Here is a 27,800-nt window from a genome sequence, read left to right as displayed (position 1 = left end):
GGTTGTAGTTCAATGGTAGACCATGTACTTTGCATATGCAGGAGCCTGGGTTCAACCTCTAGCATAAAAAACAAAGAGAAAAAAGTTTTTGATTTATGGTCAGTTAGGTTTTGACAAGAGTGCCAAGACCTTTCAGAGGAGAAAAAAAATAACCCTTTCAACAAAGGGTTCCAGATCACCTGGATAGCCTCATTGAAAGGAATGAATCTGGACCCTAACTCATTCATATGAAAAATTAATTCAATGTGGAACTAAGACCTAAGATAAATACTAAGATTATAAAACTCTTAAAGGAAACTTATGTGAAAGTCTGCATGACCTTGGGTTAAGCAACAGTTCCTTAGAAATGGCAGCAAAAGAGTATAAGCAACCAAAGAAAAATATAGGTAAATTGGACTTCCTCAAAATTTAAAATGTATGTTAAAGAATAGTATCAAAAACGTTAAAAGAGCTTTGTCCAACAGTGAAGAACTCCCCATGAGAACACGCCTCTCTTTACAAACGAACTCCTTTTTTTTCTGCTCTAGAAGAAAAAGAGAGGAAATACCTGGTGCCAAGCCCCAATTCCTGCCTCAGATCTGAAATGCCCAGGATGCTATAAAATCATCAGTCTTTAGCGAAGCACAAATGGTAGTTTTGTGTGTTGGTTGCTCCACTCTCTTCTGCCAACCTACAGAGGAGAAACAGGGCTTGCAGAAGGATGTTTCTTCAGCAGGATGCAGCTCTAAAAGCACCCTGAATCAAGATGGGAAACCATCCCATGAACACATTTGAATATTTAAAAGAAATGAAAGAGGACTGGAGGTATAGGTCAATGGAGGATCACTTGCCTAACATGTGAGGCCCTGAATTTGAATTATTTGATCCTCAGCACCACAAAAAAAAAAAAAAAAAGAAAGAAAGAAAAGGATAGAAAAAAAGTGAAAATAATACATCTATAAAATGGGAGAAAATACTTGTAAGTTATATCAAATAAGAACCTAGTTTCTAGAAGATATAAAGAACTCTTACTCCTTAACAATAAAAAGACAACTTGGTTTAAAAAGTGGGTACAGGATTTGAATAGTCATTTCTCAAAGATACATAAATGACCAACTAGCACATAGAAAGATGCTTGACATCATTAGTCATTAGGGAAATGTAAATCAAAACCACAATTTGGTACCACTTCACTCACACCCACTAGGACAGCTATGATTTTTTAAATGGACTATAAGAAATGTTGGCGAGGATGTGGAGAAATTGGAACTGTTGTGCATCACTAGTGGATATGTAAAATGGTATAGCTACTATGGAAACAGTTTGGCAGTCCCTCAAAAAGTTAAACATAGAATTACCATCTGACCCAGTAGTTCTACTCCTAGGCATATATCTGAGAGAATTGAAAACATATGTTCACACAAAAATGTGTACACAAATGTTCATAGTAACTTTATTTATAATAGCCAAAAAGAAAAAGCAACTCAAATGTCCATCAACTGAGGAATGGATAAACAAAATGTTGTATATCCATACAATGGAATATTATTCAGCCACATAAAGGAATGAATACTGTTACATGCTACGATATGAATGAACCTCAGAAATAATATCTTATGTGAAAGAAGCCATACATAAAGGCCATGTAGTATATGATTCTATTTATATGAAATGTCAAAAACAGGCAAATCCATAGAGACAAAAACAGATTAGTAGTTGCTAGGAGATGGGAGGAGAGGAGGAGAATTGGTACAAATTTTAATAGGTTCAGAGTTTCTTTTGGGGGTGATGAAAATTCTGAAATTAGATAATGGTGATAGTTGTACAACATAGTAAATATATTAAAAAGTACTGAAGTGCTTGCTTGAAAATAGTGGGTTTTATTTTATCTGAATTATATCTCAAATGAAAATACTAAAATTTTTTAAAATATGTGTGCCCACATATGAAATGAAAAATGTTGTGACAGATTAGAGACTTGAATATAAAATATTTCCCAAAGGGCAAAATAATTTGCTACCCTCCATAACCAGTAGAGTACTTTGTCTATTCTGTGGCTTTTAGATGGTTAAGACAAAAGTCCTGTGTTGTGATTTTTAAGGCTGGACAGGAAGAATCAGTCAGTAGATAACTCTCTACGCAGAGCCAAGGAATGTGATTAGAGATATTATGCAAACTGAAATGATAAAACCAAATTACCTCCTTTGAGCAAATTACCTGTGTTCAGAAACAGCAGGGAAGTTGGAAAACTAATAGGTAATGGGGGTAGGACAAAAGAGATGTGATTTTTATTTTTTAATGTACAATTCAACAGCAGCTCTCCCTAGATTTTGTGCTAAAATAAGAGCATTTTCACACATTTTAATTGCTCTGTGATAACAACAGTGTGAACTCCATCCACAAACATTTATTATCTATTTAATTTTGCTCTAATTTCAGTGTAGCCAGAATTCACCTTGTAAGTGGGCGTAACTGTCCATTTAGTGAAAAGAAATCCCTTCCTGCATTGCTTATCCTGTTGTACATTTCTATAGTAAAATATTAATTTTAAAAATGTCCCTTTTATCTCTACATATTTACATATTACATTTGTAGATTATTATTCTCAAAGTAGCATTTTTATGAACTAGAACTTCACTTTATAAACTGCAACATTAGTAAATAATATTTAAAACTTAAAAAGATTTTATATTTCTGGTCAGGATTTTAGATGAAACTTTCATTTTTTATAAACCTTTATAACATTTGGTTTATGTTAAACTAGGAAAGACTTGTCTTTTAAGATACATTTCTATAATGATATTTGTGTAACTTAATAACTATCTAAATTATCCCAATTATTTTCCAGACTTGCCATTTATTCCATCCTTTATAGTGATGCTACAGGACAAGAGGGAATGGATAAAAACATTGGCGAACAGCTCAATAAAGCATATGAAGCCTTCCGACAGGCATGCATGGATAGAGATTCTGCATTAAAGGAACTGCAGCAAAAGGTGTGTGGTTCTGATTTTGAAAGTTGTTTGGTTCTGGTTTTGAGAAAGTTGTTAATCCAAGTAAATGAAATTTGAAAGTCTTTTGCACCTGAAAAAATATTATATTTTTAGAAACTGGAAAACTATAATTACTGAAACATAGGGATATATTAATTGATGACATTAATTTGAGATTTTTTGTTGCCTTTTTAAAAAATTATTGTGGGGGCTGGGGTTGTGGCTCAGCAGTAGAGCACTTGCCTATCACATGTGAGACCCTGGGTTCAATCCTAAGCACCACATAAAAATAAATAAAATAAAGATATTGTGTCTAACTACAACTAAAAAATAAATATTTTAAAAAAATAAAAAATAAACATCAAAAAAAGTTATTGTGACCTGTGATATGAGTTGATTTGATGGGTTTGTATTAAGATGATTGTGTTTAGGAAAGAGAAAAAATGGTTTCCATATATAATTTTTAAATATCAGTGCTTATTTTTGTATATGAGTAAATAAATGTAAAAACAGCTAGTTTTGTTTTTTGATTTTTTCTTTTACCTTGTTATTTGGATGACAGGAAGATTGAAAATCTTAAAATATCCTGGAACTTAATTTGTTAGTCATTTATAAAAAAAATCTTTCATTCTTTATGACAGTTAAAATAGACTATTTCAGTGAAATCTTTCCTGTTTTATTAAAAGTTTCAAGCTTTAAATTATTGCTGTACATATAGCATTTCTGTTTAGTACTTTCAGCATCAAAATAAAGTAATTTGGAAGACAAAAATTATTTAAGCTAGTAGTTCCTAAGCACATGTATGTCACTGATCTATCATGAGGTTTTCACCAATCAGTAGCAAAATGAGAAAAATAAGAATAATGTAATGAACTTTTTGTAATGCTAAATGTATTCCACTTAAAATTCTGTCCTCTAATCTGACATTATGTTCCATGTTTCTGTCTTATTAAAGATCAGAATTGTATTAACATACACTTATGAAATGATAATGGGAGGATTGTTTCCTTGTTTAGTGTCTTTACTTAGTTGTATTTCAGAGGTCCCCAGTTCCATTCACACATTTTGTAATTCAGTAGAAGAACTCACAGTACACAGCGTCTAGTCATACTCATAGCTTAAGATCTACTACAGTGACATGGTAAAGATATATCTCCAGATCATTCATGGAAAAAGACATCAGGAGGAGTCTAAAGGAAGTCATGTCAGTCTTTCTATGTACTTTCCCTCCAGCTTTACAGATTCTTTTATGTTTGTAAAGCATAAGAAACTCCATTTGAGATTCAGAGTTCAGAGGTTTTGTTTTTTAATTGAGAGCTAGTCACATAGATACCCTGTATCAGCCAAAATCCAAAATTCAAAAGAAAAGTATGTGTTCACCACAAATTTCATTGTACGTTGAACTAGGCTGGCACAATAGTCACAGTCTTATCACTTAGGAAATGTTTTCAAAATTCAAGTTCTCAATGCCATTCAAGGGTCAGCCTTACAAAATACAACTTTTTGAAGATAACATCCTGAAGCTGAGCATGATAGTAATCCCAGCCACTCAGGAAGCTGAGACAGGAAGATTACAAGTTTGAGGCCAATCTAGGCAATTTAGCAAGACCCTCTCTCAAAATAAAAAGGGTGCAAGAAGTAGTTTAGTGGAAGAGCACTTGCAAAGTCCTGTGTTCTGCAAAAATCCCCAGTTCTTCAAAAAGAGGGTAGAGGACAACCTCAGGCCTACCATGTTAAACTGTGCATGCACTGGCTGTTGAAAGTAGGGACTCTTACATTGGTTCACTCATTTAAAAAAAAAAGAAGAAGATGGGGCTGGGGTTGTGGCTCAGTGGTAGAGCGCTTGCCTAGCATGTGTGAGGCACTGGGTTCAATTCTCAGCATCACATATAAATAAATGAAATGAAATAAAATAAAGGTTCCTCAACATCTAAAAAAATATTTTTAAAAAAATAAATAAATATAGAATTGCCGCAGTCTGGCTGGGCACAAAATCACGAGCCACTCACAGCCTTGTAGATTCAAACAGCAACTCTCTATTCCCGAACTCACACCGGCACTCTACACACATTCTGGGTGAAATCCACATTCTGGGCCAAATCCCAAATACTCTCTCAATCCCCCGAGAACTCAAGGAGCAGGCGCGCCTGAGGCAGCAGGATACGCCCTATTCCTAAACGGGGGAACTAAACCCCGATCTGCCCTAAACCCGGATCCGCCCTGGTCCTTGAGCAAGGTCACCTTACATGCAATGTCACTGCAAATGACCTGGGTCATGCCATGCGTCATTCTTACTTAGCAATGGCCCTCAGCATAGAATAAGAAGAAAGAATGATTTTTACTAGCCTATAACATTTTGAAGTCTAAGAAATACACTAATTCTTACTTGTTTCATAAATACAGCATAGAACTACACAGTTCCCTTTCTCCTTTCTAGTTGATAATATACTGGTAAATGCTTATATTATATGTCCTTGCATTCCTCAGAAACCATCATTTTTCTTTGTGATCCTCCTCTTGGTTACTAAAGAATACACATTATATTAATAAGTGGACTTATGGACTATCAGTTCTTTTTTATGTATAGGTAATTTTCAGTTGTTGATGGACTTTATTTTATTCATTTATTTATATGCGGTGCTAAGAATCAGACACATTGCCTAACACATGATAGGCAAGCACTCATTCTACCACTGAGTCATAACCCCAGCCCACTATTGGTCTTCATTAGAGGTGGATAGTAGAAAGAGAGGGATGATATGATGAGTCTTCTGAAAATTATTGCAATTAAGTTTAGAATTTGGATTTCTGATTCTTTCCACAAGTATAAGGAATATTCACTTTTAAAAAAAATAAGCAAATAACAACAACAACAACAAAAAAACAACCTTTATTGTTTTGTTTTACAATTGGGTTAAGAAGCAATTCTACATGTGTCCTAGAAAAGTTTTAGAAATGTAGGATTAGGAAAATAGAACATTGAGATATTGTTAGGTTAAGGAAGAAAAAGAAATTTGTCTTTTAACTCCTATTTTTCTTGTACTGGCCAATGTGGTAAGCAGCTAGTAATTTAATCCCTTATCATACCATGAAAGAAGATCTACACATTAAGCATATATCCCAAATAAAGAAAAAGGGAAAAAATTTTAAATTGATGTTTGTCATGTACTCAATAGTGAATGAAGGAAAAAAGTATGCTGTCTGTTCTTTTATAGTAAAGTCAAGGTAGTAGTCTTAGGTATAGTCCCAAAAAAAGAGAGAAAGGAAGGAGGGAGGGAAGAATGAAGGGAGCAATTATTGAGTGCCTACTATGTAGTGGGACTTTGATGGAGTTTTGAAAATACTAAGACAGGGCTGGGGATGTGGCTCAACGGTAGCGCGCTCGCCTGGCATGCGTCCAGCCTGGGTTCGATCCTCAGCACCACATACAAACAAAGATGTTGTGTCTGCCGAAAACTAAAAAAAATAAATAAATATTAAAAATTCTCTCTCTCTCTCCCCCTCTAAAAAAAAAAAAAAGAAAAGAAAATACGAAAACAAACATTGATGCCCTTAAGGAACTTTTAAAAGTTCAAATAAGTGATGAATAAAATAAATATTTTATTATATAATAAAGGATAAAAAGATGATCAGTAGTAATTACTGAAGTGAAAGTATAACAGTAAAGATCAGTGCAGGGTAATATATGAGCATAGAGAAGAGGCACCTAATTCATCTTTGTAGATCAGGTCATAAGCTCCATGTGAGTTAATATTTGGACTAAGATTAAGTTTAGTAAACTAAGGTAGAAGGGTCCTACAAGTTGGAGGAGCAATATGTGTGGTGCTTTGCATGTACCACAGGTGGTACTCTCGCTTCAAAATGAATGATGGACGTTGCAAGCAAAAAAGCTACAAGGATAGATTATGGCCTGATCATAAGGAGCATAGCTAACTAGTTTATACTGTATCCTATTCAATGAAAAATTACTTAAAGATTAATATGTTCCTTAGAAAAGTCTTTATTAGTGAGATAGAGATAGGTAGGATACAGAACAATGTTGAATTTAGCTCAACATTAACATATTTTATTCTAAGCATTGTTCCAGGAGTAAGGAATATAAAACTACGTGGCAACCTCAGTTGCACTTTAAGCACTCTAATAATTGTATTTATACAAAATTAAATCTTAATATACAATTACATATAAAATATACATTGATATGTATTAAGTATATGTATTACATATTATACTTTGGTTTGAAAAAGAAAAAAATGAAAGACAATCATTTTCAATCCATCAAAATAAGAACCTAAACTAATTAAGCATTTTAGGGATGAATTGGAGAAGAGATATAAAATTTCTTTAGGCGATACATTGGAAAGTAGGTGGCACCTGAATGTAGGCCATTTCTGAGAGTGAAGGCATAGACTCTGGAATGATACCTAGGAATCTAAAATCAATGACCAGATTAAAAGTGGTGCTGATGACTGAAATCAAGAGTACAGAAGAAGGTGTAGATTTGGGGATGGGGAAATAAGACTGTATATAATTAGGTTTTAGTTAATAAATTTCATTACCTGTGGGTCATACAGATGAAAATGGATGGTTTAAACATGGATCTGGAAGCCTAGAAAGACTTTTGAGTTGGAGATAATAGTTGCAGTAATAAATAAATGGGTTTTTTTGTAGCTTTAAATGTGAATAACATTTCCCATTTAGAGTATATAGGTTGAAGGTGTATTTGAAGGACAGAAATGGAGGAGGATAAAAGGAAGGAAAGAAGGCAAACCAGTTGGCTTTCTGAATCTAGAGATTCAGAACATTAAGCAGTTGAGAGACATAGGAAGAAAGCCTAGAGAACATCAGTATTTTTAGAAATAGACATTTAGAAGGGGGAACCATTAAGGAGATTAACAAAAACCACTAAAAGGAAGGAAACAAATTAACAAAGAGTGATACCATAGAAGCCATTGGAAAAGAATTTCAAGAAGAATGTGGTAGTTCGCAGTAACAGATAGCTAAGAGATCTAGTTAGATGATGCCTGATAAGCATGCGTTTCATTTGGCTGAATTGAGATTATTGACATTTATGAAGACAGTTAAGTGGAGCATGGAAGGCAGATTGCAGTAGGCTGAGAAGAATTAGGAAATGAAGGACTAAATGCACTATAAACTATATAGTCAAAAGGCTTGACTGTGAAGAAAAGAAATAAGTTGACATAGGATTTTTGGTTTTTTTCTTTCTTGTAAGTTGAGTGAAATGATGTTGGAGAATAATACAGTAGACAGAAGAGAAAGTTTGAAAGTAGAAGAGGAGAAAAAATAATTGATGCCTTCCTACAGTCAATTCCCTACACAACAGCCAGAGTGATTTTTTTTTTTTCCTTCACTACTGGCAATTGAACCCAGGGGTGCTGTATCACTGAGCTACATCACCATCCCTTTTTGTATTTTGAGACAAGTGTCTCTCTAAGTTGCCCAGGCTGGGCTCAAACTTGAGATCTTCCTACCTCAGCCTCTCAAGTAGCTGGGATTACAGATGCAAGCCACCACACACGGCCAGAGTGATTCTTAGAAAAGACTGTTTGAATGTTATCAGTCTCCTACTCAAACTTTTGCATTTTTTCTATGAAATAAAATTCAAAATCCCTTCTATGGGTAACCAGGGAAGAGTAAAATTTGACCCTTGACCAACACTTTGTCTTTTTCTCTATGCTTTTCACAGTTTTCCACACATTAATTTCTTGCTATTATTCAGATACATTCCTGCTTCAGGGCCTTTATGTTTGCTATACCATTTTTCTGGAGTGGTTTGGATATCCTTTGGATATTTCCTTGGTTTCCCCATTATTGCTTTCATGTTGCTCCTCAGATGCTACCTCTTCAAAGAAGCTTTTCCTAATCATCTTTTAAATGCAAGAGCAGCCTCTGTTACTCTCTGTCTTCTAACCCTGCTTGCTTATTTTCCTTCAGAGCATATATTACTTTGACATTATATCTATTTAAATCTGTTTGTCTCCTGAATAAGAAAGTAAACTCCTATAAGGCCTGAGTCCATGTCTCATTCACTGTTATGTTCCCAGTACCTAGCATGTAGGTGCTCAAATATTGGTAGGACAGAAGAGAGGATCAGTAAGAGGAAGAAAAGGAGGTAGTCAGTTGACCTCTAGAAATTCAGAAAAGAGAAGAAGCAATGATATTGAAAGCAAATCATTTGAAATTATGGAATCTGAGAAGAAAAAGAATAAAGGAAAGTAAAAAATAAAAGCCTATGGAACTTTTGAGGCACCATCAAGAAATTGACCATGAGCAGAAAGCAAACACCTTTTTCTCTCAGGACTGGAAGGAACAAGATTAAAAAGTAATCACAAATGAATGTAAGTTTGTAGAGGTAGTGGCAGAAAATTAGAGGGATTTTCTATGAAGTATAAGATGAGGTCATCTACCATCAAAATGGCATTTTTCCTTGACCTTGCCTCAACATCTCAGCATAGCATGGTGTAGTTGGGAGAAAATGGTTCAGTTCCTAGTTCTCTTCCTGAGAAAAGAAGAAGCATAGCAGAACTTTTTGCATGTTCTAGTTTGTCTGTGGGCTGCCTAAAGGACTATTTTCTGCCTTCCCTGAACTCAAGAGCCATAAATGGTAGCATAGTTTGGATCTCAGGCTGGACATCAGTTTTCAAGAAAACTGAAGAAGTAATTCAGGCCTGCAAACACATGGGGGTAAACAATTATAGGAGAATAAAGGATTACCATAGAATATATAAGATCTCAAGACAAAGCTGGGGTAGGATTTGGGGAAAATTTAATGCATTTATAAGAAGCCACAGACAATCAGAAGTTAAAAAGAAGGTCCAGATAGGACCATGCTAGAAAGGGCCTGAGAAGACCTTAAACCTTCATTCTGAGCTGACCTCAAGGGACAGGGGCCTGCTAGTTAATGAAGGCCTTTCACATCAGATTGCAAAGACTATGCTAGAAGAGTTAGCTCTTTTTCTAAATGCTCAGTTTTCCAAAGAAAGATAACAAGAAATACAACAAAACAGGAACAGCCATTCACAGATTCAGAGTAAATTTCCAGAGTACCTCAAGAAAAACATATTAGACTTACTGAACAAAGACCTCAAAACAACTGTATGAAATATACTTAAAAATTTAAAGGAATGCATAAACAAAGAACTAAAGGAAAGCAACGATAAAAAATGAGAACATCAACAATGAGATAAAAACTAATTTAATAAAAACTAAAATTCTGGAGCTGAAAATTACAGTAACTGAATTGAAAGTTTCACTAAATGGGTTCAGTAGCAGATTCAAACAGGTAAAATAAAGAAGCAATGAAATTGAAAGCAAATCATATGAAATTATGGAATCTGAGAAGAAAAAGACTAAAGAAAAGTAAAAAATAAAGAAAAGCCTATGGAACTTTTGAGGCACCATCAAGTGTACCAATATACACATTTTAGGAGTCTTGGAAGGAGAAAAAGGAGAGAGAGGATCACAGAAGTTATTTGAAGAAATAATGACTGAAAACCTCCTAAATTGAGCAATAATGTGGATATAAAAGTCCTGACAAAGCCCAAAGACACTACAAGAATAAAACACCTCAGACTAATATCCCCTATTAATATTTGCCATGATTTGAATATATTTGTCCATTCTAAAACTCATTGTTAAAATTTATTCTATAGGGCTGGGGCTATCGCTCGGTGGTAAAGCGCTTGCCTCGCATATGTGAGGCACTGGGTTTGATCCTCAGCACCACATAAAAATAAATAAAGAGACTATGTATTCATCCACAACAAATATATATATTTATATAATTATTTTATAATGTAACTGTTATGATTTGGATCTAATAAGTCCACCAAAGACTCATGTGTTGGAAGTTTTAATTCCCTGTGCAGCAATATTCAGACGCAGGGCTTTGGGAAGCAGTTGGGTCATAAGTACTCTTACCTCATCAGTGGATTAATCATTTGATGGAAGGAAAGGAAGGTAAGTCAGTTGACCTCTGGAGATTCAGAAAAGAGAGTCATGACTGAGTGTACTATTGGGTGGTGGTGGGAAATGTAGAAAGTAGGATCTAGGTGAAAGGAGTGGGTCCTTGAGGGCATGTCTTTGGGGACTGTATCTTCTCCCCAGCTCCTTCTGTTCTCTGCTTCCCAGCATCATGAGATGAGCAGCTTTTTTCTACCACACTCTTCCACCATGATATATTGCCTTATCATAGACCTTAAACAGTGGAGCCAACTGACCATGAACTGAAACCTCTACAAGTATGAGCCAAAATAAATCTTTCCTCTTTTAACATGTTCTTCTCAGATATTTTGTTACAGTGACAAAAAGATAGCACAATAACAGTATTAAGAGCCAAAACCTTTAAGAGGTGACTAATGACCTTGAAAGGGTGAGATTGATCCCTCTTAATCCTCTCTTTGCCCTTCTACTATATGCTGATGCAGCAAGAAGACCCTCACCAGGTGCTGACATATTAATTGTGGATTTCTCAGCCTCCAGAACTGTGAGGAAATAAATTTCTATTCTTTTTAAATTATCTGATCTCAGACATTCTGTTGTAACAGACAAAGCTAAGATACTACAAGAATAAAACACCTCAGACTAATATCCCCTATTAATATTTACCATAATTTGAATATTTGTCTACTCTAAAACTCATTGTTAAAATTTATTTTATAATGTAACTGTTATGTAATAGAATGTTTAAGACCAGATAATTTACAAAGCAAACTGAGATAATATTTGTTATGGTTTAAATATGTGGTATCTCCCAAAAGCTCATCTGTGAGACAATGCAGGAAAGTGCAGAGGTGAAATGATTGGTTTATGAGAGCCTAAATCTAATTAGTGCGTTGATCCATGGATAAAGGTAACTCAGCACTAACTGTAGGCAGGTAGGGTATGTATGGAGGAAGTAGGTCACTGGGAGCGTGCTTTTGAGGTATATTTTTTATCCCTGGTGAACAGAACTCTTTTTTTTTTCCTTTCTGCTTCCTTGTTGCCTGGCCCTGAGCTGCTTTCCTCCTCCACCAGATCCTTCCGCCTTGATGTTCTGCCTCACCTTGGGCCCACAGCAATGGAGTTATCCATATATAAATTGAACTTCTGAAACCATGAGCCCCAAATAAACTTTTCCTCCATGATGTTCTTTTCAGGCTTCTTGATCACAGCAGTCAAGAAGCCTATTAAAATAATATTGATGCAAAAATCCTCAACAAATTACTAGAATGCCAAATTCATAGCATATTGAAATGATTAGCCACCAAGACCATGTAGGATTGATTCCTACAATGCTAAGATGATTGGACATCCAAAATTAGTCAGTGCACTATGCCACATTAACAGAATTAAAGAAAAAAAATGACATCGTCATCTCAATTGGTTAAGAGAGCATTTGATAAAATTTAACACTCTTATGATTAAAAACATAAAGTAGGAATAGAAGAAAATGACTTCCACATAATAAAAGCTATATATGAAAAACTCTAACATCATATTTCAGTATGAAAGACTAAAAAGCTTTCATCTAAGATTGGGAATGAGATAAGGATATGTATTTGCATTACTTCTTATTCAGCCTAGTACTGGAATTCCTAGCCAGAGCATAAATAAATTTGTTTACATAATTACCTGTTGAAAATCTTAAAGAGTCAACATACACACACATGCACACACATACACATGCACACACACACAGAGATATACACATTAAAAATAAATAAACCTATTGTAATAAATTCAGAAAAGTTGCAGGATACAAAATCAATATGGAAAAATTTAGTACATTAGCAATAAACAGTCAGAAAAGAAAAAATTACATTTATAATAGCATTAGAAAAAATAAAAGCTTAAGAATAACCTTAACCAAATAGGTGGCAGACTTGTATACTGAAAACTATGTAACATTGTTTAAAGAAGATGCCAGTCTATAAAAAGAAATCCCGTGTTGTTGGAGTAGATTACTGCCTTTCTTCATTTTACAAGAATTTACTCAAAACAGTTAAAAGAACTAAATGTAAGAGCTAAAACAATAAAATTCTTAGAATAAATCATAGGGAGAAACTCTCAGGATACTGGATTGGCATTGATTTTTTGGATATGGTACCAAAAGCAGAGACAACTAAAGAATAAAGTAGATTAATGAGATACCACCTTACCCATTGGTATGACTGTTATGCAGAAACAGAACAAAGGTGTTGGCAAGGAGGTAGAACAATAGGAATCCCTGTGCATTGCTAGTGGGAATGTAAAATGGTATAGCCACTGTGGAAAATGGAGAGGCAATTCTTTAGAAAATTGCCATACAGTCCCCCAGTTTCATTCTTGAGTAGATGACCCAAAAAAAGTGTAAACAGAAGATTTGGGATATATCTCAGTAGGCACAAGACCCTGGGTTCCATCAATGGGCGGGGAAGTGAAAGTATGGACTTATACAAATATTTATACACCCATGTTCATTGCAACGCAATAGGCAAAAAGTAGAAGCTACTTAGCTGCTTATCAGTGAGTGGATGGATAAACAAAACATGGTATGTACATCAACAGAATAATATTCTGTTTTAAAATGGAAGGAAATACTTACATATGCTACAATATGAAACCTTAAAGATACTACGCCAAGTGATATAAGCCAATAACAAAAGGACAAATATTCCAATATTCCACTTACGTGAGGTATATAGAGTAGTCTGATTCATAAAGATAGAGTAAAAGGGTGGTTGCCAGGGGCTGAGGGGGAGAGAGGAATGAAGAATTCATGTTTAATTGGCACCGAATTTCAATTAGGAAAGATTAAAAAAAAAAAAGTTCTGGAGATAGATGGTGATGATGGTCCCACAACAATACAGCTGTATTCACTGTCATAGAAGTGTATAATTAAAAATGGTAAAAATGCTAAATTTTATGTTATGTCACAGTTTTTTAAAAAATTATTATAAAAATAGACTAAATCATTGGTCTGGTTCATATTACTAGCTGTGTTTTATTGCTTTTCATCTGTCATCTATCTATTACAAACTCACCAACTTTTAAGTCTCCTCTTTGAGTTAGTACACTATATCCATTCAAGAGCATTCTGTCAAGCAAAGGCACCCAAAATGATATGAGAGGTAAAAATAAATAAGGCCGATAAGTGATTGTTATGATATTGTTGGCTTTAATTTCATGTTGGCTTTAATGATACTTATTCCAAAAAGTAGATAATTTAAGATGTATAGAATATGAAGTAATATTGCTCTCTTACTCCCCAAGATTAATCATTCTTAGCAATTTGGTATATATCTTTTTGAGTCATAATTTTTCAAAAATAGATCAAGGGCTGGGAGTGTAATTCAATAGTAGAGCATTTGTCTAGCATACGTGAGGAACTGGCTTTGATTTGTGATTCCCAGCACTGGGGGTTAGGAAATAAAAAGCTCATAGTCTAATACTGTTTATTCTGTTAGTTTTTGTTTTTGTTTATTATTGTTTCTATGTTGCCTAAGCTAGTCTCAAACTCCTGGCTCAAGCGATTGGCCCGCCTCAACCTCCTGAATAGTTGGGATTATGGGCGTACATCACCACATCCAGTTGCTTTTTCTGTTTCTTGCAGTGTGTAAGCATTCATTTTTACCTACACTAAGAGGTCTCTGTCTATCCCAAAGTAAAATAATATTGCAATCTAAGTAGGCCCTGACTTAGACAGCTTTTAATATGTTTACAGAATAAAAGATTATTATATAGGGTATGGAGTATAGGATGGTAGAGTTGGCTTGACCTTGGAATTAACTTTCGTACAGAATAAGTTGCTGTTTCAAAGGGTCCAATAAATACAATGCTGAAATAATAGAAAAATTAACTTCTTTCTCATGTAACAGTTCAAAAATGAGTAGAACAGGGCTAATAAAACAACTCTACTATCTTTAAAATATGGTTTTCCTCTCTGAAATTATAGTAGCTGCTCTATTGTTACCACTTCCCTTCCAGTGAGAAAGGTGAGAGAAGAAGCTAAAAGCAGCTTTCTGATGTCCAGTTTTTGTACAGATCACTTCCATTCACATCCTATTAGTCAGAATTTAGTCACATGATCACACCTAGTTAAAAAAAAGCTTTAAAACATGTTGTAAAGGAATGCATAAAGGCACAAAATACCTTTATTGTGGGTACCACATTTAAAAAATTTATTTTCACTTTCTCTTGAGATGTAAATGGCCTCATTATTGTTTACCATCCTTCATTTTTTTCTTTATTTGTTCCAACAAAATATGTGCTGTGTAAAGTGTTGGTGGTGATAAAGCATTTTATTGTTTTTAAATTTATTTATCAGTGCATTATGGTTATACATATTAGTGGGGTTCATTTTGACATATTTTATAAATGTATATAACATAGTTTTCTTCATATCAATTCCCAGCACTTCATCTTTCCCTCCCTTCTTCCATCCCCCTGAATCATTTCCTCTACTCTCTTGATCTTTCTTCTCTATATTTTTAATTGATGCATTATATTTATATGTAAAATAGGAATAAATTATGCAATGTTTGTATATGCACATAGCATAATTTGGTTAACTTCATTCTCCAATTCTCCTTTCTCCCTTGGTCCCCTGCTTCTACTTTACTGATGTTGTTTTTACAAGATCCTCCCCTCCCTTTTTTTTTTTTTATTCTTTTCTATTCTCTATTGAAGGTTCTGGTAGTAGATAAAGGTGCTTTCTCATTAAAGTCTTTTTTCTTTTACACTACATTGTTAGTACTTAGCTGAATTCACTTTTTATCCATCAGAATTTAAATAATTGTATGTTTTTCCCATATTTTTATTTCCAGAAATTTGGGTTGTCAGTATAGTATATATATCCAAGAGTATTTGTTATTAAAAAATATTTACATTATGACATTTATTCCAAAATGTATTGAGCACCTACTATATTTAAAGGGTGTGAACACTGTGTCCTGATAGAAGGGCAAACAAGACTGAACCCCATGCAAATAGTTCTTTTTAAAATCCTAATCTCATTCATCAGAGAGGAGCCTTCATGACCTTATCACCTCTTCAAAGGCCCCACCTCTTAATATCATCACAATGGGAATTAGGTTTCAACATGAATTTTGCAGGGTACACAAATTCAAACCATGGCATTCTGCCCCTGACTCCCAAAATTCATGTCTTTCTCAAAAAAAAAAAAAAAATACATGGTATATTTGTATATGGTGTATATTCATTCTGTCCCAAAAGTCTTAACTCATTCCAGTATAAATTTTAAAATCTAGGTCTAAAGTCTCATCTAAATAGCATCTAAATCAGTTATTGGTGCAACAAGGTACAATTTCTCCTGCAGCATATTCCTTTCTAGCTATAAGCTTGTGAATTAAACAAGGGATGTAATTCCAAAATACAGTGGTAGAACAAGCATAGCACAGACATTCCCATTCTAAAAGGAAATAGCAGGAAAGCAGAAAGGGACAACAGGTTCTGACCAAATCTAAAACCCAGAAGGGCTAATATTGAATCTCGAGGCTTGAGAATAATCTCAAGTCCATGTCCTGTCTTCTGCATACACTGAAGTGGGTCTGGGCGGCCCTCAAGGCTCTGGGCACCTATACCCACAGGCTTTGCTGGATACAGCTCTCCCAGTTTGGAGTCTCATACCTTTGGTTCTCCCAGGGTGGAGTTGCACACTTGTAGCCTTAACAGTTTGGAGTCTTCATGGCAGCTCTGCCCCCATAACTCCAGTAGACATTGTCCTTTCAGGAGCTCTCAGAAGTGGCCCAAACCTCACAGCTCTTTTAAACATTGACCTAGTGGTAACTCTATGTACTTGGCTCATTATTAAAGGAAGGGAACAAACATTTGCAAAAAGCTAAATGTGTAACAGATATTTTATATGTCATCTCCTTTAATCCTTCAGATAAATATTATTTTCGTTTCAAAGATAAAAAAGTCAAAGGTTCAAAGAGGCAAATAAATCAAGACCAAAACAGAATCATAGAATGAAAATAGTTGGACATTGTTTATTACTTGGCATGCTGAGAAATTGATGGTGGTATTATCATATAATAGTAAATAATCAAATCTGATATCTGTCAAATTACAGATCTCTATATAATAGTCTTGATCTGAAGGGCAGGGGTGTGCAGGACTTATAACCTATTAGGCAGAGAATGGTTGAAGAAGGAGATGTGTAAGACAGGCTATATGATCTCATACTTTTTAAAAAACTTAAAATTGAAATTGATGATTAGCTTACCAATGTTTGACTAGAATGCATCTAAATTATTATTTTATCTAAAGTAAGATTATTAGTTTCTTTCTTTATCGGGAATAATTTATTATCTTCCTTATGAATTGTGGAGCTCCCTATTGAGAGCATTTATAGCCAAGCAGATCCTTCAACGAACCTTTCATTCTCTTTGTTAATCTTGGAGCAGTTCGAAAGGTTTTTAAATTGAGACTATTTTTTAATCCATTCATCATTTATTAAATTCTTTAGTAAATCACTAGAGGAAAGCCATGGTATTTTTCAGACTATTGGAATTAGTTCTTAAGAATAAGAATAAATAATATTTGATCTATTTAGGGTATTACAGATGACTGAAAGACACTTGAACTTTTTTCCCTATTTAGGAAATGAGCACTTTATAATATATGAAAAATGAGAACATTCAATGTCAGAATCAGGAAAAAATTCAATTTATAGAACTCTATTTTAATATTTATGAAACTCATGAAAACTTGAACAGCTGTATGTCCAAAATTACAGGAAATATGTTGCCTTAGTTTTGAAGAGGAAGGATTAAAATTTTGCCTTGGTAAAAGGGCAATTCTTAAGATAAACTTTTTGCTTTATTTGTGATAGTCTAGAGTGTAAATGGACAACCATTTTTAATAAATTTAAGGTGTATACCTCATTTGATCACAATTCTTTGAAATTTTGCTTTCAAACACTAAGAATGAGTATAATGTATCTTATGACACAAGTACCTGAGTACCTGTTTAGCTCTGTAGATGCTGGTAGACCACTTGTTTTGCTAGTCTTTGGAATTAGAAGGAGTGTCAAGTACACAGAAGCCAGAGTCATCTTGGCCAGATGGTGTTTGATACAGATGGATGGTTAGTTGTCATGCAGATCTCCTAGTTGGTAACTTGTTGCTGCCATCTGACTCAAAGAATCATTCACACACACTGGCTGTCAAAAGCATCTTCTCTTCTGTCTGTTTTAGCTGTCATGTCTGTGCTCTGTACAGAAGTGTTGACAAGACATTGCTGTTGTACATTTTCAATGTGGTTGTTAGTGATTTTTCTGTTTTGTGGGGTCTTTGATAGTACTGGAATGCGCTTGCTTTGTAATTGTATTGTTTTTTAAAAATACTGTGACCATGCAACAATTATTTGACTTTTAAGGATTTTTTAGGTTATGTGTTTATTCAGATTTGTTCAGTAAACAAAATAATTTAATAAAAATAAGATAAAACTCGTTTCACTTAGTTTCCAAACCTAGCAAATAAACTGAATTCTATTGTCCCCCCCAATTTAATATAATAGTTATTTCCAGACTCTTCGTAGCCTATCTGTGGTCAAAATCTTTATATGCTTTTCTGAATATATATTTTCTCTCCTCAAAGTACTTCCTAACAATATAAGCTTTCTTCCCTGCACCCACATAAAAGCCTTCAAACATTGTCTTTTACATCCACACTCTTCAAACTTAAATTCTCTTTGTCTTACTCACCTACTGACCTTGTTTCCATTTTTCCTTTTTCCTCATTGGAATATAGGCAAAGCCATTTCTCCCTCCATTCCTTCAGTTCATATCTGAAGGCATATCTTTTTTCTCTTCTATTTTATTAACAATTTAATTAAGTGTATTCAATTAATATTTTGCTAAGCATCTCAATATATGCCAGGCATTCTGTGATCTTCTGGAGACATCAGGAAGAAATTTATACTGTGCCCATGAAGAATTTATAGAATCTAGAGGGAAATCAGACACAGACTATAACTTCTATAAGGAAGTATATGAAAAGTACAGTGGAGGATATAGATCATTGCTATTCTCTTTCCCCTGCTAGCAACTTTCAGATGGATTTTTTTAATTATTGCAGAATTTATTTGAGCTTTATAATATGTAATCAAGGGACTTAAGAAATAGTTCAAGTCTTCAACTTGAAATTACTGTTGATCTATTATTTTTTCCAGGATATACTAAATACATTTTCAGGATTATTCACTTATTGTAATTTTACATGCAGATGTCATAAAGTATGTTTTTAAGTCAGAGTATGATGAAAATTTACTGGCAGAAGCTTTCTGAGTAGATTACAAGAGAAACTGTATGATCATTTGGGTTCTTCATTAAAGTGGAGAAGTAGGTAAGAATGACTGAGACTTAAATAACTTAGACATTTGTTATGGGCTGTTTTTTGTGTAGGTAACTTAATCTCTGCACAATAGAAGGCTTATCCAAATATAGTTAAAAACAGGTAATGGATGTTTATGAAGAACTTTTTTGAGTTCTTTGGAGAAAGTTCAAAATGCATGGAGGCACAAAAGATTAACGTGTATGCTGATTACTCTGTTAAAGTCTAGATAATTTTAAGGTATTAAGAATTTGATGTAGATGTTTGAATCCTTTCAGCCAATTTACCCTAGCTGTGTTTCTAGCAACTTGAATATGAATTTATTTAAGAATAAGATGCCTTATCCTGAGTAGATTTGGCCCTAGGTGAGACTTGAGCACCTAAGGATCTATTCTGAGACTGTCAGTCATTGAACATGTGGTCCATGTATACTTAGAAGACTCATTCTTTTGTTCATGATGATAAAATATATTTGAATTCTTTATCTCATTTTTCCCCCAGTAAGCATGTGTTTTACGTGCTTTGCAAAGTTCTATGGGGAATGTCAACTTAATATAAGACTTCACTCAGATTACTCTGTCAGTTATTCATTTTTGAAGTATAATCCTTATAAAAGTTCACCTTCTATTTTGGTAAATGTGGTTATTTTGTTTTAATTTCTTGAATTAATCTGTATTTGAGAATCTAGGAACAGCCATATAATTTATACTTCAGATTTATTGGTCTCTGAAAACAATAGAATTTCATGGGGCTGGGTTTGTGGCTCAGTGGTAGAATGCTTACCTAGCATGCACAAGTAACTGGGTTCGATCCTCAGCACCACATAAATGTAAAATAAAGATATTGTGTCCACCTAAAACTAAAAAATAAATATTAAAAAAAATAAAATAATAGAGCTTCACTAGTTGTGAATTTTGATTGAGTCATTTTAAAATCAAGTATTTAGTATAGGAGGAGATGTGGGGATAGGAAGGATAGTAGAATGAACAGACATTATTACTTTATGAATATATGTGACTACATGATCAATATGATTCTGCAACATGTACACTCAGAAAAATGAGGAATTATATTCCATCTATGTATATCAAAGTGCATAAATGCATTCTACTGTCATGTATAACTAATTAAAACAAGTTAAAATTTTAAAAAAACACAAATATTTAGTATATACTGAAGGACGCTTTAATCATGTTTTGCTAATGTATTTTTACAACTACTAATTTGGTAATTGTAATGCAACATTTTCAAATTTTCTTGAAGGTTTACAACATATGTTTTCTTAATATACACTTGTGTCTTTTTTATTGCTTAATTTTCATAGCTATTGCAATAAAATAGTGAAATGGATAGATTAAAAGATAAGGGAGGGGCTGGGGTTGTGGCTCAGTGGTTGAGTGCTTGCCTGGCACGTATAAGGCACTGAGTTTGATCCTCAGCACCACATAAAAATAAATAAAAATAAAACAAAGGTATTGTGTATATCAACAACCAAATAAATGTTAAAAAAAAGATAAGGGAAATTATGGTACTTAAAATATACAGTAATCATTAGCCATATTGTTGAATTACTACAACTTAGAAAAGAAGTTTCTGACCAGTATACTTATATAGCACTTCTTTTGTGTTTTTATATTCTAAAAACAAATTCAGAAATATTTATTTGAAAGACCTGACATTTTAATCTTTGTAAGTTAGTGTGTATTTTTAAAGAATCACTTTAATATAACATCTGTCTTATCATCCATGCTTTTTAAAGGATTAAATTCAAATTACTATTAGAGTTTTTATTGTAACTGAAATACCAAAAGACTGTAACGTCAAATCTTGACTGAAATCTCTTCAAATAAGATGATTTTTAAAAATTTTATGTGTTTTAAGTATCTTAAATCACTGATGTTTGTAACAATTACAAATACATTCCTGGAGCCAATTGTAATTAAATTTTCTTAGTACCTGAGAAATGCAATATGGGCAACTCCTAGTAGACAGTAAATGTATGTTCATGTCTGTCAGTAAGTATCAGGCTAACTGGTTTTCATGTCAGCAGACTGAGAACTATGAGCAGAGAATACGTGAGCAACAGGAACAGCTGTCACTTCAACAAACTATTATTGACAAGCTAAAATCACAGTTACTTCTTGTGAATTCCAGTCGAGGTATGTTTGTAGTTTTTTAACCTCTTAGAGAAAAGAAAGGTGAAAGTTGAATTTTACTTTTCCATTGTCTCTCAGTAGTTGTGATATAATAAGTGTAGCACAGCTATACATTATGATTATTTAAATGAACACTTGCAGAATTTGAGGAAATGGATTCTCACATTATACTGTATGATAAGACTAGGTTGATAAAACTTCTGTGAAGATATTCTGCCAGTAATAGCAGAAGTGTTTTTAAATATCTATGCCTTTTGAACTAAAATTTAGTTCAAAGATCCTAAGGATATCTCATAAGAAAATAATCGACAGGTGATAAAACTTGTGGGTAACTTTTATTTTTTATTCTTTATGACATGCCCACATTTTCTAATTTGCCTGCAATAAGCGTGGAGTAGTTATATAAATAATTGTCTTAAACAATAAAATATGATAAATTACAACAATATGACAAATTATATAAAATATGATAAATTTTCTTAAACAAGAAAATATGATCTTTGTTGGTAAGAGAATAATACAGAAAGCATATTTCTAGCTTTCTGAATTCTAACATGTTTTACTGCTGACCTTGGAAAAGTAAGGGTTTTTTGTATTTAGTAGGAAAGAAAAAAACTAAATGGGCAACTTATCAAGGTAACTGTTATCTAAATAATTTTCAAAACTTAAAGCTTAAAATCTATTCTTTTAAAAATTTGGGGGGGGTATTTTTACTTTTTCAAGTGATATCAAAAATAAGAGTTTTCTACTGATGTTCAAAAGGTTTTTATCTTGCAGATAACAGTTATGACTATGTTCCCCTGCTTGAAGATGGTGAAACAAGAAAGAATAATTTGACCTTTGATCAGCCACTTGATAAAGTGAAATCTGGAATACCAAGAGAAAAGCAGTCAAAGGTGAGAAATGAGAAATTAGGTTCCACAGACTTCCCAAATTATTTAGTCAGTATATTATTAGGGTTTGGGTGGGCAGGATGTAGGTAAAAAGTAGACAAGATTCTTTTCAACCCTAACATTGCTTCTATAAAAAACAGCCTTTAAATGCTGATATACAATATATCTTCCTCATTTTATTTTCCTGAGGTGATCCACCATTGGAATTTCAACAGAAGTTCAATATATACAAACATATGACAGACATGTTCCTAAATAGAAGAACTATTTTCAAGTAGATTAAAGGCTTACATTTCATATTTTCTAATATTTTATTTTTCTTTTCACAGGCATTTAACAAAGTTCTAAAAGTTTAAAATAAGGTAGATAGTAAGATACAGATGATACTAGGTTTGAAAATTACTTTCTACTTTTTCTTTAATTTCAGTGCTCAGTTTAAGAAACAAAACAAAACACTTCACCTAACAAGCATAAGCATAAGTTTTTGTCATTGAAGCAATACAGAAATACTTATATCTGCATGAACATATATGCAAAGATTATCTTGCTACATACAGTTGGTTAGAAACAAGCTAAACATCCATTAAGAGCAGAAAAGTGTATCTTTTTTTTTTTAAGTACTTTTGCAATTTTATTATAGTTTATGCATCTCACACAAACACAGAAATCTATCAGGCTGGCATGCAAATATAGTACACAAGAATTAAAGAGATATAGATTATTTTTCCTCTTCTTTTCCTTTCTAACATGTCTGGGTTTTTTTTTTTTTTAATTTTTTTATTGTTGGTTGTTCAAAACATTACAAAGAAAATTAAAATAAACTTATGTTTATATCTTTCCTTCTAAATAAAGCAAGAGGTTTTATTTATTTGTCAGGGCTTTTCAGTTACTGATTCCACAACTAAGACTATCTTAGTTATTATTTAACATCAAATCTGAGAAATCCAATTTTGACATCATTTTCAATAAATAAAAATTTTAGAATGAGAAATTCTCTATAGTATCTTTCACTTCTTTATTCTGTTTATTAGAAGTGAGTTACTAAATGCTCCAGGGTGAGAAGAGTATTAAGGTTTTATAAATATATTTTAAAAGCATTATAGGCATTATAGATTGTCAGTTACATAGAAGAGGGTGCCAAAGATTAAGTGGGAAGGTAGGGGAGAGGGCTGCTATTTAACTCACCATCTGATAAACGTTAATGAGAGGTAAAGGCATTTGGCAGAATTTTGTAGTAAATTCAGGAACTGAGATTTAAGTGGTAAAGTGCATGCTAGACCGTGGATTCATCCCCAGCAAGAAAAAAATACACATAAAGTGAATTCAGCTTTCTGAATTCTGTCATGAAGGCTGGAGATGTAGCTCACTAGCAGAGCACCTGCCTATCATGTGTGAGACCCTGAGTTCAGTCCCCAATATTACCAAAAAATAAAAATAAATAAAATTCTATCATTTGGGACTGGGGTTGTAGCTCAGTGGTAGAGCGCTTGCCTTGCATGCATGGGGCCCTGGGTTTGATCCTTAGCACCATTTAAAAAAATAAATAAAAGATATTGTATCTATCTACAGCTAAAAAAATATTTTTAAAAAAATTCTATCATTAAAAAAAAATTCTATCATTCATTTGAAAGGAAACAAGTATCATAGCCTATCATCTTAAGAACAATTTTTAAAATTCCATTATGAATATAAACTTTCCAAAGGAGAATAGCTGAGCAGTGCTAAAAGAACCAAGAAACTGTTTCATGTTGTTACTGATTCTAAAAAGGGGTGGGAATGTAACTCAGTGGTAAAGTATCCCTGGGTTCAATCAAAGCAAAAAACAAAACAAAAATTGAAAATATTTGCAGATAAGAAATAAAGTGCATACACTTATTCTTCTTTGGGGGAGCAGATAGCAGGGATTGAACTCAGGGGCATTCGACCACTGAGCCACATCCCCAGCCCTATTTTGTATTTTATTCTGAGACAGAGTCTCACTGAATGGCTTTTGCTAAGCCTGGCTTTGAACTCGCAATCTGCCTCAGCCTCTCGAGTTGCTAGGATTACAGGCATGTAATTCTCTGCACCCAGCTCACACTTCTTCTTGACAAGCATTATTTATGTTTTGTTTGCAGGACACTATTGTCAAAAATAGTAACCTGTTTACATGATAGCAGTTAATTATTTTAATAAATTTGTTCTTTAAATATAGATTATTATTTTTAGTTTATTTTTTAATATACTACATCATTTTTATGATCTCAGAAATTAGATTTTTATGTTTGCTCCTGGTAGGTATTTCAGTTGATGAACTAAATACTATCTTAGGTGTCCAAGGGTTTGACAGAAATCTTTTGCACTCATCTTTCTATCTGATTTTTTTTAGGAAATTATACAGAATTCTACAGTGTTTTGATGCAAGAAAATATTTAGGGAGCAATAATAAGAACACAAAAGAATTTGGTGATATTGGTAAACTGTTTTTCTTCATTCAGAAATTCTGAATTCTGGTTATATACCTGACACTACCAACCACTGGAGAACAAAGAAATGCTGTCCCCATCTCTTCCATAAAGTCTTTTTTTTTTTTTTTACTATTATCTTTATTTTTTAGTTGTAGATGGACAATACCTTTATTTGTTTATCTTTATGTGGTGCTGAGGCTCGAACCCAGTGACTCACACATGCTTGGTGAGAACTCTACCACTGAGCCACAGTCCCAGCCCCAAAGTCTTGATTTCATAAGCAAAACTGACATTACTGAATGTTATAAAAGTATTCCAGATTCTAGAATCCAAAACATGAAGTAAACATAGTATTATTCAAATGTTTAACTATTTAAAGAGATTATGTGTTCTAGTTCCAAATAGCTGATTTTGTGCTTCATTTCTGATTATAAATGCATATATGTGTGTGTATAAGAAATGTGTGTGTGTGTATATATATATATATATATATATATATATATATATTTCTTATTTATTCTTTATATATGTATTTGGTTTTTCATCTGAGTTTCTCAAAAGCTTAAAAATAGAATGAATACATGGGCTAGGGTTGTGGCTCAGTGGTAGAGCACTAGCCTAGCATGTGTGAAGCACTGGGTTCAATTCTCAGCACTGCATATAAAATAAAGAAAATAAAGGTCCATCAACAACTAAAAAATATGTTAAGAAAATAGGATGAGTACAGTTTTTACTAAAAGATGCTAGTTAAATAAATGGTTTGCAAATTCTGATATAGCTACATTGTGATTAGATCAGTGAATTAGGTAGCTTTGAGAAACAGAATTTTGTAGGTTTAGTTAACAAAAAAATGAGGTCGTTAGGGAGCTGTTCAATATTAACATTAAGGAAATCTGATGTGCTGTACCTGGCAATTGCAAGTAAATATAGACACTCTGACATGTTTGAGAAAGCTCATGTCTAAAAATTCACTTGTCAGTCACTTGGAGAAGAAGTATTTATTGAACTTCCATTGTCCCAGCCTTGCTAGTCATTAGCAGCAATATTAAAAGAAAAAAAAAAAAAGAGTAACAACATGCAAATTGAAGATTTAGAGACCCAAAGTAATTAGGAAGCATTATAAAACAATATGATAGGAAATTTAGCCTTATATAATTTAATGCTATAACTTAATTCTATCATGTAATTAAGGCTAATGAAAATAAAATTCTAGGGGCTGGGGTGGTGGCTCAGTGGTAGAGTGCTCGCCTAGCATGCATGAGGCACTGGGTTCGATCCTTGGCACCACATAAAAACAAACTAATGTATCCACCTAAAGCTAAAGATACATAAATAAATAAATATTAAAAAAAAAATGAAAAGAAAATTCTAATTTTATGGCACTGATAAAACATATGGAGGACATTAATTTAAAAATTAAAATTCCTAGTGAACTTAAGCAGTGGCTCAAAATTGAGTTCATGTAGGGAAAATAACTCTTATCCCAATGAATTGACAGTAGGCTTCAGTAGAGACTTGAATCTTAGTTTAGGGAAAAGAAGAAAAGTTCTCCTTTAACTAACTTGGTTAGTGTGCAAGGATATATACATAAGCTCAAATTTTCTATAAGATTTTTATGGAAAAGGGATAATCTCTAGATAAGAACCAGAATTATTCCAGATCACTTTGGATAACATTGTATAAACCAAGCTCAGTGGTAGAATGCTTGCCTAGCATATGTGAGGCACTCAGCACCACATATAAATAAATAAATAAGTAGATGTCCATCAACAACTAATAACATTTAAAAAAAAAAAAAAGTTAAAACTGAAGGTTTTTAATAAGTTTCATTTACACATACATAACCATTTTTAAGCAACATAATCATGGATTCCTAGGCATTTACCTAGTATGTTCCTCCAGTTACATATGCTGATTTTATTAAGCAATGTGACCTTGAATACTTTTCTGCTTCCTAGCCTTTTGTGTTTTATAAAATTCTAGTTTCACAGATTTGAGTCTCAGATGGTATCCTCATCCTTGTGTTGCTCATATTTCATATCCTCTGGACTCCTGGGACAACTCCCACTTAGGGATATCCATCTGAGTTTTGGGCCCCCATTGCTTCTCTTGGCACAACTCAACACTAGACATTTTTTTCTGTTGCAAGACTCTTAAACTATTTGTTTAAGTTGGTGCATATTGTCCAGATACCAGGTTTTATATACATTGTAAAAGCTTTAAAATAGAATATAGTATACAAGTATATGATAAATATGTTTTTCGAATTTGAACAAAAGTTTAAAATTAGGCCTTATACAGGATATCTAACAACCAAGTGATTTCCATAAGAAAGTTAAATCTGATTTATATCATCTTAACACATAGTATTGTATGTACCTTTTCTAAAGGAGGAACTTGAAATAATTTGACAGCTTAGGTTCATTACTCAACTTTTTTTTTAAGTCCCTACATTTCTTTAATGCTCAATTTTTTCCTTTTCATTATGTATTAGACAGAAATAGCTATCTCATACATTATCCTAAACTGGGGTTTATAGAGAACTAAAGAAAAATGTGTTTTTGTAAGTTGTACCTCAGGATCCTTGGCTTCTCAGTCAAAGCAAATGTCCCATTTTCCCTAGTTTTGTTTCTAGAAACTGGATCAAATTTACCCTTTTTATATATAACACTTATATGTGTATATTATTCATCTCTTTGGAGACTAGTGTTATTTTTTGTTTTTTTTTTTTTAGACTCTCTGGTAGAAGAGAAAAATTATCTTCATCCAGTTGCTCACTTACTAATGATCAGAGGTTAGGTTGTTTTGCTTTTTTTTTTTTCTTTTCTTTTTTGGCAGTGCTGGAGATTGAACCCAAGATCTTGCCTAGCTAGGCAAGTGTTTTACCACTGACTTGGGTAAAGTCTGTAAAGTTTTTGCTAAAGTGACATACTAAAGGTGAAAAAAAAATATTGATACCAAAGCATTTTAATATTTACATTGCAATTTCTCTTGG

The 27,800-nt window shown here is 33.3% G+C and overlaps 1 protein-coding gene across 5 annotated transcripts in view; it reads left to right on the top strand.

Moving 5' to 3' along the window:
- The window catches only part of Tank (TRAF family member associated NFKB activator), a 78,459-nt gene that overhangs the window by 27,655 nt on the left and 23,004 nt on the right, over window positions 1–27,800 (top strand). For 4 of the 5 annotated variants that reach the window (XM_071619129.1, XM_071619128.1, XM_071619130.1 and 1 more), the window contains 3 exons: window positions 2,828–2,975; window positions 21,360–21,468; window positions 22,228–22,361. In XM_071619129.1, coding sequence (XP_071475230.1) covers window positions 2,877–2,975; window positions 21,360–21,468; window positions 22,228–22,361 — 342 coding nt within the window. In that variant the 5' untranslated portion in view covers window positions 2,828–2,876. The remainder of the gene's footprint in view (window positions 1–2,827; window positions 2,976–21,359; window positions 21,469–22,227; window positions 22,362–27,800) is intronic. The other variant, XM_027937948.3, reaches the window with a different exon arrangement.

This window comes from Marmota flaviventris, chromosome 11 (genome assembly GCF_047511675.1).
Source record: "Marmota flaviventris isolate mMarFla1 chromosome 11, mMarFla1.hap1, whole genome shotgun sequence".
Taxonomy (NCBI): Eukaryota; Metazoa; Chordata; class Mammalia; order Rodentia; family Sciuridae; genus Marmota; species Marmota flaviventris.
The sequence above is the reverse complement of the archived record's forward strand: the minus strand, read 5'-3'. Positions and strand labels throughout refer to the sequence as shown.